This window comes from Protopterus annectens, chromosome 12.part0 (genome assembly GCF_019279795.1).
Source record: "Protopterus annectens isolate FY-2018-M chromosome 12.part0, PAN1.0, whole genome shotgun sequence".
Lineage (NCBI taxonomy): Eukaryota > Metazoa > Chordata > Ceratodontiformes > Protopteridae > Protopterus > Protopterus annectens.
Genome location: NC_056746.1, coordinates 631,497,229 through 631,513,915, shown reverse-complemented (window position 1 = coordinate 631,513,915; position 16,687 = coordinate 631,497,229). Strand labels below are relative to the sequence as shown.

At 40.3% G+C, this 16,687-nt stretch overlaps 1 protein-coding gene across 3 annotated transcripts in view; it reads right to left on the bottom strand.

The window, feature by feature from the left end:
* Nucleotides 1-16,687, bottom strand: part of INTS1 (integrator complex subunit 1) — a 2,399,836-nt gene that overhangs the window by 593,678 nt on the left and 1,789,471 nt on the right. For all 3 annotated transcript variants that reach the window (XM_044089756.1, XM_044089757.1, XM_044089758.1), the window contains exon 35: nucleotides 15,012-15,135. In XM_044089756.1, the coding sequence (XP_043945691.1) occupies nucleotides 15,012-15,135 (124 nt within the window). The remainder of the gene's footprint in view (nucleotides 1-15,011; nucleotides 15,136-16,687) is intronic.

Below are 16,687 nucleotides of genomic sequence, written 5' to 3'. Positions count from 1 at the left end.
GATAAGTTCCTCATAGGTTGTTAGAAACCAAAAATGAGGTAATTAGAACATTCCCCACTCTTTCCAATATACATCTAAGATTTCTCTTATTTCGTATTTACAAACTTTGGCCTATCACCAAATAATCTTGCCATATCTTGGATTCCTAAAACATTTTTCCCAATTACTAGTTAAAACATTTTAATATCACCACTGTCAAAAGACACTAAATGAAAAGCTCTTTTTTTAAATCAATACTCACACTTATGTTAACTGACACAGACTTCATCTAAAAACTGCTGTCAAACATATGCTGGAAGCTTTAATTAACTGCATCCTAAAAATATCAGCTTTAATTTTGGTAGGGGTGAAAGTTGTGGCACTGCAAAAAGTAATTTACAAAGGTGTTTTTTTTCTATGGGCAACCTTCATATTGACTCTTACTGACATCAATAATAAAGTTAGTGTTCAAAAAATTAACTTTGCTACTACAAATAAAATCCAAAAAGTATTTTTTGTTGATTAAAGTAAAAACTTGTCAAAATGATCTGAACTACTACACCATATAAAAAATAAATAACCAATTATAAAAATCTATATACCGAAAAGGTGGGTGCTTGAATAAAAAAATCAATATCCCTTCGAATTAAAACAATACATGCAAATGCCGGTGCTGCTGTGACCCTCATGGGTACACCTGTTAATTGAACATATGTTACTGAAATCAATCAGTACTTACAAAAGCTCTGATCATGTCCAATCCCTCTGTTTAAGGAATCAATGTGCAAATTGATTCAATATCCACTGTAACTAATAATTTTTCAGTACCAAGGAACGTACTATATTGCCTTAAATAATCTTGAAATTCCCATGAATCTTTTACAAATAAAGCAGAATAAGTAACAAACAATTTCAAGACACTAAGTACTGTGAACCGAGAGACCGTGGTGGTGCAGCGGTTAGTGTTGTTTCCTAACAGCAAGAAGTTCTCCGGTTCGATTCTCGGCTGGATTGCCCTCTGTGACGAGCCTGCATATTCTCCCTGTTGATTGCGTGAGCTTTAAAGACATGCAAGTAGGGGTGTGTGTGTGCGTGTGTGCGCGCCTACTGTGAAGGTTGGGCGCCAGCCTGGCAACTCAACACTATAAAAACTCCACTGTCAAACAATCTGCAGACTGGTTATCCGTTGTGACAAACCCACACCAAGAAAAGCTGAAAGAAACTGCTTTGTCTAAGTATTGTGAACCACCAGCCATGGGACGAGTAATGTCCAGAAAGTTACACATATCAAAACTACTGAAACACTGAACTAAAACTACTTTTGAGATAAGCTACAGACACTAAGAAATGCTTTTTATGTCAGAAATAATAATTCCATTTGGATACATAATCACTAGCATCCATAATCACATTACCATTTTCCTTATCTACCTTTCTAAAACAAATGTCAGAAGATGCTACCAAATCATTTAATGCTTGTGTCTTCCTAGAACTTACATCATACTATATATACTTAGTAACCTCATTAGAAACTACTTGCAAAGGTCAGTCTCCATAAACTTAGCTAAGGTGGATGATAAGGACAGGTAAGAGGTATTCGGTTTCATTAAATTAAATTATTTAAAACCTCACCATCAGATATACCATTAATTAAATTGTGAGTAAACAAAGTTAATTCAATAATTGTATGTGTTAAGTTTGCTCTCTGTGTTGAAATAAAAGAAAAGCCTTTACTTATATGTTAAAGTGCTCTGATTCCAAAGTCCTGATATGGAGGCAGATGATTAGTGTTCTCAAGGATAACGTCTCTGTCCTTGACCTCTGCGACTGTTCCCTCGAAGACTCACTGTCCTCTGTTGTGGACAGTTTTCCTTGACCCAAGGGCATTGAGTTGGCTCCACTGACTGAAGCAGATCTGCTGGCTAGTCTCTCCAGCCACCTCAGTGTTGGTTCCAACATGGCTGCTGGGTTTAAAAAATCTTCCTCACTGCTATTTCTATCAACAACCCTTTGAATGGTAGACCCAGTAACACAAGATTGTTTATCAGGAAGGGGATAAACATTGTCTGCAGTCTTCTTAATTGTTTGGTCTTTTTATTAACAATAGTGGCAATGTGATGGTCAATCTGAGATAATAATTTGGAAAAATAACTGGCTACAGTTTAAAAAAACTGATGATTATGCATATTAATGTCTGGTTCTTTAATACATTTTTCTAAGGTTTTGATAATTTGACAATTGTGTTTCTGTAAAACTTGGTTTTCAAGACCAGTGTTATTAAATAATGTCTAAAGTGCTCTGCAAGCTGTATGTTGAAGAATAATACTGTTGGGAACTTGAAAATATGCAAATCCAACAAACAACACCTGCTTTGACGTTAGTATCATCACACCCAAAGATATAAATTTGCAGGTCTTTCTTTTACAAAATCCTTAACTTAACCAATTTTTGAACAAATTCACTGCTAATCCCCCTTTTCAGAATACTCGTATGTGCTAACCTAACTCTAGTCGCTGATCCTAGCACTACAAATCATGTTAAAAAAAAAAAAAAGTTCTCCAAAAGTGGGTGTATTACATTATTTCGAATGTCATTGTTGATTTAAGAAATCCTTATGCTCCTTGAAGGACAAAGTTGGTATTGAAAATTGATGGATGAATGAATACATTCAGACAACCCATTCAGATAACTTATTTTTTTGCGCTATACAGCTACGATGAAGAGGGTATTAAAGCATTCAAGAGGATTCAGTCAGTGATAGGCATTCAAGGCATTAAACAGTCAACTAGGGAGGTTTTATTGTGGTTCAACTTAATGAAATAGACCCCCTGTGTGTGCATACACACACACACACACACACATTATATATACATATATATATATATACATATATATATATATATATATATATATATATATATATATATATATATATATATATATATATATATATATATATATATATATATATACACACACACACACACACACACACACACACACATATATGGGTCTACTTCACTTACCTGACATCCCACATAACCGACACGCAAAACACTGAGCTGGCAACACTGACATTGCACAACCCCAACACCCCACACATACCTGATACGTCAAAACCCCGACACACCTCCGTAAAACATGCACACAACACACACAAACATACAAAAGAAAAAACACAACACTTTAATTCTCCCTCACTCACTCACCCTGCTCACCATTCTACATTAAACTAAACCTTTACCACTACAAAAAGAAGTTATGTTCTTACCATAACATTCCATGTTTGTTGTCCTTTATCTCGCCTTCCTTCTTCCTGTTTGGGTTCGGAGCTGAACTCAGCTCCGACTCGGCCAAATACTACAGCTCGAAAAGTCTTTTACATGCTTGAGGCTAACCCCTTATCCCAACATGCCTAGCAGTAGCTACCCAGATTTCGTTTGTAATAACCAACCACTAGACAAAGCAGGTAAAACAATAATCAATTTACCAAAAAGTTACCATAGCATATAATCCCCTTTTAACAGGAAGGAGGCATAACAAGGAAGGGGGCAAAGACTATATCTAAGCAGCTGGAGTGACAGCAGAAACTCAGCCAGTGTAGCCAAAAGAAAGGAAATCCTCTTGATCATCCAGGAAGGGGGAAGGAGAGAGGGATACAAGGAAGGAAGGCGAGGTGAAGGACAACAAACATGGAACGTTAAGATACGAACATAACTTCTTTATGTTATGTTGTCCCTATCTCGCCTTCCTTCTTTCTGTTTGGGACAGTGTACCCAGCACCTAAATCCTGGGTGGCTCATGGAAAAAAAAACTTCAGAACCGTGGAACCAAAGGATGCCCTGTTCCGGGAGACCACGTCTACTTTGTAATGAGTAATGAAGGTATGGGGGTTAGCCCATGTTGCTGCTGCACAGATAGAGTCTAGAGGTAGTCTAGCTTGAAAAGCGATAGAGGTAGCCAAAGACCTAGTCAAGTCTAATCTTTCCTGGGATTTTCAAGTTTCGTGACTCCTAAATATATGTGATGGTGTTCGAAAACCACTTTGACAAGGTTACTTTAGAAACCTGAGAACCCTGCTTCTTCTCTGAAAAGGATATAAATAATTGGTCTGATTTTCTAATGTCCTTGGTTCTATATAAATAAAAGCGAAGCTGCCTATGAACATCCAACTGATGCAGCTTATACTCTGCCTTGTTGCCATAATAGGGGAAGCAAACAGAAAGTTCAATGGACTGATTCAAATTGTACTCTGAACATGCTTTTGGCAAAAAGGAAGGCTTAGTTCTGAGAGAGAGACTTTTCTTTGTGGAAAATTAGATAAGGAGGGTGAATGGAAAATGCCTGTAACTCTGAAACCCACCTGGCTGATGTAATGGCGATCAAGAAAAGGGTTTTCCATGACAAAAACTTTAGAGGACAAGAAGAAGCTGGCTCAAAGGGGGGAAGAATTAGAGCTGCTAAAAACTAAATTTAAATCCCACGGAGGGGGAGGTTCTCTTATTGGGGGTCTCAATTGGGCAGTACCTCGTAAGAAGGCTTTCAAAGTTTATGTGACATGACATTAGAACATAAGAGTCCTACATGAAAATTGGAAATGGCAGCCAGTTGCACCCAAATCATAGCTGCAGCTGCTCCTCGTTCAAAGGTTTCAGCCAACAAATCAAGAATCTTTGAAATAGGTGCAGAAAAGTGATCAATCCATTCTTTTTTGCCCAATAAGAGAACCTCTTCCATTTACAAGCATAAAGTTTCCTAGTAGTGGGTTTGTGAGAAGAAACCAAAATGTTTTGAACTGCAGGGGAGATTTCTGGAAGCCTGGCTAGGACTAGAAGTGGAGAAACCAAGCTGTCAGCTTGAGAGTTTGTATGGAGGGGTGAGGAGCATCTGACTGGTGTGTCAGGAGGTCTGGAACTGGATCCAGAATACAAGACTTCTGTTGCAGGTGATGCCAAAGGAACAGAAACCATATCTGATGACGCCAGTAAGGGGCAATAAGGATCAATTTGCAACCCAACAATTTTGCTTTCTGAAGAACTTTGGGAATTAGAGGAAATGGGGAATGGCTAAGAGATCGCATCTGAGAAAAATCAGATCTGCAATTTCCTATTTCAGGGACCACTCATGAAGCATAAGAATTGCCCTGCTGAGCTTGTCCACTATCACAATAGATTTTCCTGGGATGTGGGTCGCAATCAGAAAACATTGGAAAGACATTGCTCATTGCCATACTCGTACAGCCTCCTGACACAAGGGGTAAGACCTGGTTCCGCCCTGTTTGTTGATATACCACACAACTGACATATTGTTCGTCTGTATTGCTATAGTCCCCGAAGGAAAAGAGTCTTAAAGTGCTTGCAATGCCAAGAGCACCGCCCGCATCTCCAGGACATTGATGTGCAAATAGTACTCGTGTGGTTGCCAAGTCCCTTGAACAGTCTGTCCCAGATAATGCCCACCCCATCTGGGAAGTGTCTGTGGTCACTGTGGCTACCGGCTGGGGGGGGGGTCAGGAACGGTCTGCCTAGGGTGACCTGGGGGGAGTAGAGCCACCAGTGCAGATCCCTCCTGCAAGACTCTGTTATTGAAATCAGGTGTGACATCGGTATATCCTGGAATGACCACTGAGTGAAAAGGATCCACTGCAGAATCCTCATATGGAAGCTTGCCATTGGGACCAGAGTAATTGCTGCCGCCATAGAGCCCAAGACCTGCAGTACGTACCGTGCCTGAATTCTCTTTTTTGTCATGAGTACTGAGACTTGTTGACGAATGGCAGAGACCCTTTCTTGAGAAAGCCTTGCTATCATGTCTCTTGCATTTAATTCTGCCCCTAAAATGTAATACACTGATAAGGCAACAAGGGAGATTTTTGGTAATTTATGGTGATGCCTAGTTGTGCACAAGTGGGAATTGTGTGGTCCCGCGCTTTTATCAGGTGATGCTCGGTGGTGGCAGTAAGGAGCCAGTCATCTAGATACAGAAACACCTGGAATCCTAGATGGCTCAGGTGAACCGTAACTACTGCCATGCATTTGGTGAACACTCTGGGGGCTGTGGTGAGACCAAAGGGCAGAACTCTGAACTGATAATAAATGGCCCCCAGCCAGAAGCGTAGATATCTCCTGGATCGCCTGTCCATTTTTATATGATAGTACGTATCCTGGAGATCGATAGAGCACATCCAATTGTCCTGACCCAAAAAGGGGTCACCATCTGGAACTTCGCTTTCTTGACTGATTTGTTTAGTCTGCTGAGATCCAAAATGGACCTCCAGTCCCGTCTTTTTTGGAAATGAAAAGAACCTTGAGTAAGTTCCAGATTCGATTTGGTCTGCGGGGACTTGCTGTATGGCTCTTGTAGCAACCTTTATACTTCTAGGTTTGCCTGCTCCCGAAGACTGGGTGGAACATCTGGGATAGATTGTTGTGCTCTTTAGGGGGGTGTTTGGGAGAAGGGAATTTTGTAACCCCAGGATATTATGGACCGTACCCATGCATCTTCTGTTATCTGCCAGGTTTTTGGGTACAGTGATAATCTGCCCCCGACTGCCTGCAGAGGTGGACAGCCAGGCAACCCATCAGGGGTGCTGGAAGGGCCTAGCAGAAAAAGTATCCTTGTCACCCTGCTGTGGACCCCCCCCCCCCCGCCACGAGACCAGTGTCTCCCATTATTATTTCCCCTTGTGCCCCTGGGGGAACTTTCTCCACGTGTGTCAGGCGAAGCTCCCTGGGATTTGCAGAACCACATCTTACCACTCTTCTGACCTTTGGGGTAAGGTGTCTAGGGAGTGAAAAACCGTACTCACACAGCAGAGAGAGTTTTGCCATCTCATTCACACCTGGTAAGAGTCTCTTTTATTTGAGGCCCGAATAAAGAAGAGCATCAAAGGGGGCATTTGTAAAGGGGACTTGAAGGGCTCCGCAAATTGACACAGGCGCATCCAGGAGTGTTTCCACAGAGCAACTACTGTGCCTGCAGCTCTACTCACTCCAGCTGCTGCGTAAGAAATCAGGCGCATGGAGGAGTTGACGATTGAGGTCAAGGTCGCAAGCTGGTTAGCCGTCTTGTTCATTGCTCCCTCAGCTGTATGATCCTAAAGGGTATCTCCTAACTCCTTGAGGAAATCCCTCTGAAGTCCCGTAAAATGTGATAAGTAGCTTAGCAACCTGAGTGTAAAGGCCGCTGATGAAAACATACTCTTCCTGTACCTGTCCATCGTCCGGGACTCCTTGTTAGGTGGATGGACAGAAGAGGAAGTTTCTGCAAGTTCCTTCTTGCTGGCTGCTGCCACTACCATAGCATCAACAAGCACTCCTTTTGAAAGAAATGGTTTGTCTATAGGGGCAGTTATAAATTTACTGGGCCTCCACGGAACTGGTTCCATGGTTTCTGGAGAGCTCCACGCCTCTCACTACAGCTTAAAGTAGGTCAAAAAGCGGAGACACCCAAGAGGTGGTGGGTCGAAAACCAAAAGTGTCCAGGTACACGGACTCATCCTCAGACGGGGCAAGGGACTTCCAAGTTACCCCTCTGTCTAAGGATTTCCAGGATGTCTGAAAAAGAGATCCTCAGAGGGGGACCGTGCGGACCCTTCTGACTCCCCCAAGTCTATGTCTGAGGTGACGGACTCAGGGCATCCAAATGTTTCCTCTTGCATTTTTTCTTCTGAGGAACTTCCTCTGAGGCATGCTCAGGGGAGGTTTCAAAAGAGGTGGGGTCACCCAGTGGGGCATCCTGGGGCATAGGTTCCCTACATTTGGGTAAAGAGGAGGTTCCGAGGCAGACACCAGTACAGAAAGGGAAGGAGCCAGTGGAGCTGAGGGTGGAGCAGTCTCAGCAGACAGCACACTACTCATCACCTCAAAGCCACCGTGGTCACCGACAAAGACGGACTCCGGCTCCGAAGAACCTGGAGACCTCCTCTGAACCAAGGGCGATGGCTCCAAGGCCGATGCAGGAGCCGAGCTTACCTGCGCCAAAGCACTGAGAGGGAAAGGAGGGACAGACAAGGGTCTGATGCCACACCCCCTTCAGAGCAGACGAGAGAGCATTGACCCCCGATCCTTCGATAGACCGAGGTATTGAGGAGATTGGAGTGGTAGTCAGAACCGATAAACCTAGGGTTGTTGGAACAGACGGGTCCACCACCATGACTTCCATGCACTCCGGTTCCAGACTGGATGCAGTTGGAGGAGGAATCAATGAAAAATTTAGTTGGGCAAACAGCACCACTTCCTTCTGGGCTGGGCTCAACAACAATTTTGCAAATACCGATGTCTTGAGCAGCCTCTTCACCACTCTCTCCACGTCATCATTCAAAAGGCTCCTGGATGACCGAATGACTGAGATGAGTGTGCAGAAGACCGGTGACTACCTGCCACAGATTGTAAAATAGGAGACTGTGGAACAGATCTCACCGGCTCCAAGGAAGAGGACCTAGATCTTTTATGAGTCCGGGATGGCTCTGAGACTGCTGATGGAGCCGCTGGAGAAAAAGTCTTATCGGAGCCAACTGTCCGCTCAGACGGCTCGGAAGACACGTCTTTAGATTTGGTCGGCACTGAAGATGGAGCCGACGAAGGTGCAGGTATGTCGTCCTGTTTTTTTTCAGGCTGAGTTTCTCCAGACTCAGCTTTAAAAGGGTTTTTTAATAAACCTTGTAGAATAAGCTTGTTTCGTCTCTCCAGAAGGACTCGTGCACTAAAGCCATGACAAATGGAACATGAGTCCTGCAGGTGAACAGCCCCTAAACAGTACACGCAACTCGTGTGTCTGTCCGTAAGGGACATTTTTTGGCAACACAAGTCGCATTTTTTAAACCCTGATGGTTTAGGATCCTTGGACAAGGTAATACACAAGTTAGCCAAAATAATCACAGTAACTGACAAAAAACACAACTTTTTTTTTTTTTTTTCCAACAAAAGAGAAGGAAAGAGGAGGTAACCTCTAAGTTAAACGGTTACTTCCCCTAAGGAAAGAAGAGCCTCTAACTAAAACGGCTTCTCCTGAAAGTAGAAAGGAGGGACAGAAAAAGGGGAAGGACCTCTAACTTAAACGGGCTGCCAACAGGGATCACAAGGGAAGGTAGGCTCACAGAAACAATGGCCACAACAAAAGCAACAACAAACAGCTGAAGGTTTTAGAGGGGGGTAGTAAAATACAGGAAAAACTAGACTAACACTACCAGTATACCAAAAACTATCTGAAAACAGTCACAATATCCAAAATTTAGCACAAGAAAGAAACTACTTAGCCTGAGCCAGCAGAAGACAATCTTGACGTTGGAAGCGGCAAACAAGATATGGGTAGCAGGCATGCTGGGATAGGGGTTAGTCTCGAGCCAGTAAAAGACTTTTTGAGCTATAGTATGTGGCTGAGTTCCGGGCAGAGTTCGGCTCCAAACCCAAACAGAAAGAAGGAAGGCGAGATAGGGACAACAGAACATCAAAACATACACTAGAAATAAAAAATCTAAAACACTTACCTTCACATTTCACGTTCTTGCAGGGGGGGTATGCCCCCCTGCACTCTCTGTATCGTTACTTAAATATACCAACTCCGAGATCACACTACAACGTCCACAAGAGTGGATTTCCTGTTCCACTCAAGTTGGACTGTCAACCATTCAGAAATTGGCATTCTGATGTGTCGGTCATCTGACACATTGAGCTTTTCGGCTTGGTGTTTTGTGTGTCAGTCTACTGAGATTTTGGTAATCTCAAGTAGACCCATACACATATATATATATATATATATATGGGTCTCCTTCAGTAGATCGAACATATAACAAGTTCGAACCTCATATGGCCGAGACCATATGTTCGAACTTGTAAAAGTTTGACTGGACTGAATGGAGATTTCCATACAGTGCGGAACAGGAAGATTTCTCTGTTCCGCAATGTAGTGCGATCTCGGAGTTGGTATATTTAAGTAAGGGGGTGGGGGGTGCAGACGTTTAATTTTGTTTTTTGTTGTTTTTTCTTTTTTTTACTTCAGTGTTCAAACTATTACAAGTTTGAACATATGGTCTCGGCCATATGTGGTTTGAACTTCTAATATGTTCGATCTACTGAAGTAGATCCATATATATATATATATATATATATATATATATATATATATTTATATATACATATACACACACACATATATATATATATATATATATATATATACACACACACACACACACACACACACACACACACACACACATATACATACACAGACAGGTATATGCACATAGACAGAGGCACACAGTCACTCTAACCCTAGGTTGCAGACACATTGAGAAAAAGGTAGAAAGTGAGGGAAAAAACAAGCCTTCTCCATCCTCTCTGACTCTAACATCAATTAAACCAACCCAGTGTCATTCCAGTTACAACATTCTGAGCGTCATTTTACAGAAATCAACAAACAAGTTTCTTTGCTCATGCATAAGTTAATGCAGTCACCAGTTTGTTTTGTCCAACTAAAATGCATCTCCATGGAAACAAGTGGCAACATAAACAACATTCTTGGTATTATAATCAGAATAAAAATATGATTTAAAACAACTTTATTCAGACAATACAGACAACATTATTTTTCTTTAGAAATATATTTACACATGAAACAACAGACAAGAAAATATATAAATTTCGTCTCTTGGAAAATTGCCTTCTTAGGTTACTTTTTAACATTTTTACTAAATCATCACTTCAGATATAGGCAAACATACATGAATATAAAAGAAAAAACATGTTAACATGTTTTCAGTTACATACATTATACATCACATATGTTTTTATAGCTAATATTAGTCAAAGTACACAAATGTCTCAATTCCTCCTTTCCCTTAAACCTTCCTTCTCCTCCTGAACATTATTCTGCTTGCATTGTTTTGCCCTTTTCCTCTTCTAAAGATTCCACTTCATTTCTTTTATCTATGTTACAATATTCAATACCTGAAATTAGTTGGTTTAACCCACGACTTCCACTTTCTACTAATTGTTCTGTGGCAACGACCAGAATTCAACTTAACAAGGCATTTGCTCACCCAATATTTCTGACAGAGTACACTGCAAGGAATTTTTAAAATCTTCCAACTCATTGCACTCTCAAAAATATGTTCCTAGTTACCTGTTTCATATCTCCAACATCTGTTATCTAACTTAGGAAAAATTCTCTAAAGTCGGATTAGGGTATAAAAATACCTATGCAAGCACTTCCAAACAAAAAATCCTAAACCTTCTGGACTTTCCTACATACTTAGAAGTGATACATATGTTTCTCCCATTGTTCCCTTGTAAACTGCTTTTTCAATCTCACTTCACAATCTTTTCTAACATCTATATGCCCTAGTAATTATCCCTTTTTAACAGCAGCTTCTGTCTAGATTCAACTAAGAACTCTACCCACAACATGTCTTTCACTTAGTATCCACCTGCCCCTTTCTCTTTGTGTGCCTATACTCTGATATCAATCCCTGGTAGGGAAGACCGTCTCTAGTCTGCAGTCCAAATGTTTTCTTGGCCTCATCACATTCTGTTACCTTTGCCATTTTTTTCCAGTAAATTCCACCCCCTCTCATCTATTCTCTATACACTTACTTGCAGTCATCCCTACTGGAAAAATCTCCTCTCTTCATTCTCATGTTGGCTTAGTTATTAGAATAATTTCTTCTGTTTTATGAATATAACATTCTGCATAGCTGTTACTATACTCCTTAAGGATATGCATCCAAAATCTCACTCTGTCCTTATTTCTTGAACACCCCCCCCCCCTCACTTCATCATCATCTCTTTCCACTTTGAATTATAACCTTCTGTTTGTGTTATGTATATGAGCCTTAACTGGACAGCTCTAAAATACCCCTTCAAATCAAGTAATCCTAAAATCACCTTGTTCTATTGGAAGGATCAACTTATCACACTTAACCTTTGCTTCTTTCCCTACCAGATATATTCCTTCATCTCTTTTTACTGTCCACAGCTTCTCCTCTGGTTGATAAAAATATGCCTGGCCTAATAACATTTTGACTGCTTGTATCTTACTATCCATATCCATACTCAAGAGCTTCCAGATTCACAGTTTTTATGCTGTCTTTTTAATCTATTCCAACATAACCTTAGCTGCAGTAACAGAAGGCATTTTAATCAATACTCTTAAATACGTCACCTTATCCTCTCTCCATAAATATGGGTATTGCTGAACCAATTCATGCGTAGGTACACACTTTAAAGCTCTAGCCTTTATTTTATGTTCACTTATTTTATATCTAATCCCAACTATGATTTGTGTGTCCTCACAAATATTTGTCTTCTCTACTAAGTGAGAAGTATTATTTTGTCAACATTTAACAATGAGCCTTGGACACAACTTTTTCTTTCTTGAAAGAAAAAAATATTGAATTTCTTTCCTTTGTTACAGATATTTTTCAGGTCATAACCAGATCAAAAGGTTGGAAGAAGCTCCAAAATGTATCTAAGAGCATCTAAAACCCCATGACTCAATTTAATTATTTGTTCCACAGCAGTTATAATACAGTTTTGACCATTTAGGGTGTGCTGACAGAATGTAGGAAAAAGAACTTAAGCTTGAGACATTGTGAAAAAGCAAAGGAAAAAATAAGAAAACAATCGCTGGTGTTAGGGAGGCCAAGACACAGACAAAATGTGTATAGGGGGAGGGGGGAGCAGGGAGTCCCTTGCCTAAGACTCCATTTCATGAACTTAAGGCGACCCTGACTGCAGGTGATGCTCCACCACTGGTGCAAGATGGGGGTTACAATACAAGACCTAACAGCATGATTTGGGGGGAAAAAGGTTACAGTCAACTAGATCTCAAAACTTTAATAAAGTCTTAATCTGCTGAACTCCAAGTCATACAATTTTATATGACAGCTAAATGAGCTTTAAAACTTCAGTAGGTATGCTAATCAAAGCAAGCAGTCTAGTAAGCTTTGAGAAGTAGAGCTAATTGGGCTTCATTACCATAATATTTCCAATTAAGTAACATAAAACTTTAAATTTATCCAAAGAAAGAAAGTTTTCATAACATAACAAAGAAATGTTAGAGGATATAAAGTATGTAACAAAGACATACATGTAAGGAAAGCACAGTTAAACATGAAAAAGTCATGCCAATTGTTTTCGCACACCATGCATACAAAACAAACAGACTCAAAGGTCACACTACCTTACAGTAAAAGGTATGCACAGTTGTTCAGGAAAACCAGGCATTCCATTTACTACTTTGGGTTATGTAGGAACAGCTTCCACTCCCTTACTGGGGTAAACTGAACATAATTTCTTAAATACTGAAATGTTTCCATATAGCAATAACCCACGCCTGGGTGTGGGTAATGCTAAATTTACCCACGGTTGGCGTGGTTTGGTCCCGAAGCCCGAGGACCAAACAAAGCCAACCGTGGTAAATTTAGCATTACCCACACCCAGAAGTGGTTATTGCTATTATATGACATTATTTAAGAAAAGAAACTATTACTTTTCTTAAATAATGGCATAGTATAATGCCTGTTTACTGCCCTTCCGCAGATGTCTGGCATCCGGCGGTTCTGATGTACTGCGCGCCTGCGCGGTACATCAGAGTTGAGCAAAAGCAATGGAGAAAGCAAGATCTCCATTGCTTTTTAGTGTTAGCTATGTTAAATGAGTTTAACATAGCGATACAGTTTAAAATAAGCAACGGACATCTCCGTTGCTTATTTTAAACTGTCTCGCTATGTTAAACTCATTTAACATAGCTAAAAAGCAACGGAGATCTTGCTTTCTCCGTTGCTTTTTTTTAAAACACTGTCTCGCTATGTTAAATGGGTTTAACATAGCGAGACAGCTTTAAAATAAGCAACGGAGCTCCGTTGCTTATTTTAAAGCTGTGTCGCTATGTTAAACCCATTTAACATAGCGAACAGTGTTTAATATCGAGTTATACTAATGGAAAAAAGTCCGGGCGACCGGACCTTTTTTCCATTAGTATAACTCGATTTACAACGGGCACGCTGGCCAATCAGCGTGCACGTTTTGGGGGGATCATGGTATAATACTCAATATTTGATTTATTAGAAGTGACTACATAAGTTCTCTGTTTCTTTCTTGTCAGTAGTACCACTGCAATTACTAAGGACATATACTTTTCATTACTGACTGAACATGAAATGCAGAGAAAGAGAACTTGCCAAAAGCTGCTTGTGATGGTTACAAATAATTTATGCTTTATTAAAGAACATTCAGCAATGAAATACATTCATCTCCAGTTACCATTCAACTTCAACTTAAGAGGTCCATAAAGGACTTTTTAATCCAACTTTGTTACACTGTCAGCACAAGACAAGTTATGGTAAATCTTATTTTCAGTAAATTGGTTGTGATGGTTTAATAACTGCTAAAAAAATTAAATGGTTAGGACATTCCATCAGTATATAAGCTGTATCTCTGACTATTTTGCAAGTGATGACAGTACAAGTGATCAAAGGCTAGCTCTCTTATTTTGAGAGGAAACAGAGGGAGTTCTTTGGCGAAGACCAGAAAATTATCCCCATACATACAAACTGTGCTGGTGAACCCACATAAACATGATGCACTATAAGATGGCACCGAGGACAAGGATGCACCAATGAGGTCAATACTTGCATGGTGGCCATCTGATGATTAGATTCTCACACTTCCTATTTCACTGTCAATAAATGTGGTTGTAGAAAGGCTAATCCTCTGAGGAAATGAGGAACCCCCTAATTACGTGTTACAGAATTCTACAGCAAATATAATGGAAATACAGGCTAGACTGTCAAATTGTTGATAAAAATGTAATGGGTACATCCCTTTTTTTGTAATGACGGCTTGTATGAAACCTGACAGACAGCGTCTTCTGAAATCAGAACAGAGAAATAAATATTGATAGGACAGGAACACATATAACCAAACACAAACATCTGAAAATAAAACAAAAATTCAAAATAAAAGCATGAAAGAAAATAAAACTCTACATACAATAACAGTACATGCAAATGGTCTATACCACATAGTTACCTTGTTCCAGGCAAACAGTAATCTCTGTTGCAGGTCTGGGCAGACAGAGATTACTTCTGGGTCAAGCAGCTCCATCCAATCGATAAGAAGGCCTGAGGCAGACACTGGCTTCACTTTTTCTGAGCTGTAAATGACAGCAACCAATACTTAAATAAAACTACTTTGTAGAGTTTGTTAACAGGAAGTGTTCCTCTTCCAAACTCAAAATAAAATTACACCTTTGTCAAAAACTCAAAAAAAACTTCCATTAACAATTCAAAATAGATATGTTTACCATTTCTAAACAGATATTTGATAACCTTATTAGCATTTATAAAAAAATATTAAATGATCATGAGAATGTGCCACATAAGAGAGCGATCAGATGATCTGTGAGAAGACCTGCTGTAATGGGTGACTTATTTTGACATTATTCTTTATTATATGAGGCTCTTGGACCCATCACGCATGGCCACATTCAAATGTAGGTTGCAGCATCATCATGCTTATTAAGGACAGTGCACAAAGCCCCATTAGACCTCATTTCAGGCCCTAGGGAACACTAGCAAGTTGTGCCTGAAAGATAGTAAAACATCACATACTTGTAGGACACTATACACAGGATGGGAAGAAAAAATATCAAACAATAGCAGAACACATGGACAGCACCAAAAACAGATGACACTTCTAAAATTCAAATGATTTTTGTGACCAGATAACACTAGGCCCAAACTCTGCCCCTTACAGTAACAAAAAAGTACCTCATTTAGAAGACAACCACTAAACAGGTCTATATTAGAACACCAAAAAGACCAAATGTCAAATGGCTTACAACTCGAAAATGCCATTCATCGAAATAGCTTTTGTGGGGTGCTGTGCCCCCCACACCCACCAATTATATATACCAAGCCCGAGATCGCACTACAGTGAGGAAAGGGCAAATTTTCCAATCTTCACTGTACCGTGATCTCACAAAAAATACCTCAATGAATGACGTTTTCGAGTTTTAAGCCAGTCGACATTTGGTCTTTTCGGTGTTCTAATATAGACCCCCACTAAACAATCTTTCATTTTTTAAAATACTCCAAAGCAAACTGATTACTTCACAAATCAAGTAACTGTTGGCTCCAGATAAAAATCGTTTTTACTAGGCCTTTACATGGAAGCAGTTTAACCCCAAGGGGAGTAATCCTTGTGGAAACTGCATACGCTGGATTAACATATTTAACACTAGATATTTCACATCTACCGATCCAACAAGAATATATGAGATCAAGCAACTTATAAATTGTACAAGTTGTATGATTTATTAGGTGGTGTGTGAGTGTGGGGCTTTCTATGTTGGTCAAACATGTAGTTTTAAACAAAGAATAGCCCTGGCACCAAGTGATGCTAGTTGTTGAACACCTAGAAGTAACTTACATAAACATACTATGGCAAAAAAAAAAATTAGGGCGGCCACGGTAGTGCAGCGGTTAGCGTTACCGCCTCACAGCAAGAGGTTCTCCGGTTCGATTCTTGGCTGGGGTGCCTTCTGTGTGGAGTCTGCATGTCCTCCCTGTGGTCGCGTGGGTTTCCTCCGGGTGCTCTGGTTTCCTCCCACATCCCAAAGACATGCTGTAGGTGGATTGGACACTCTAAATTGGCCCTAGGTGTGAGTGTGTGCATGTGTGTGCTTCTGTGGAAGGTTGGGCGCC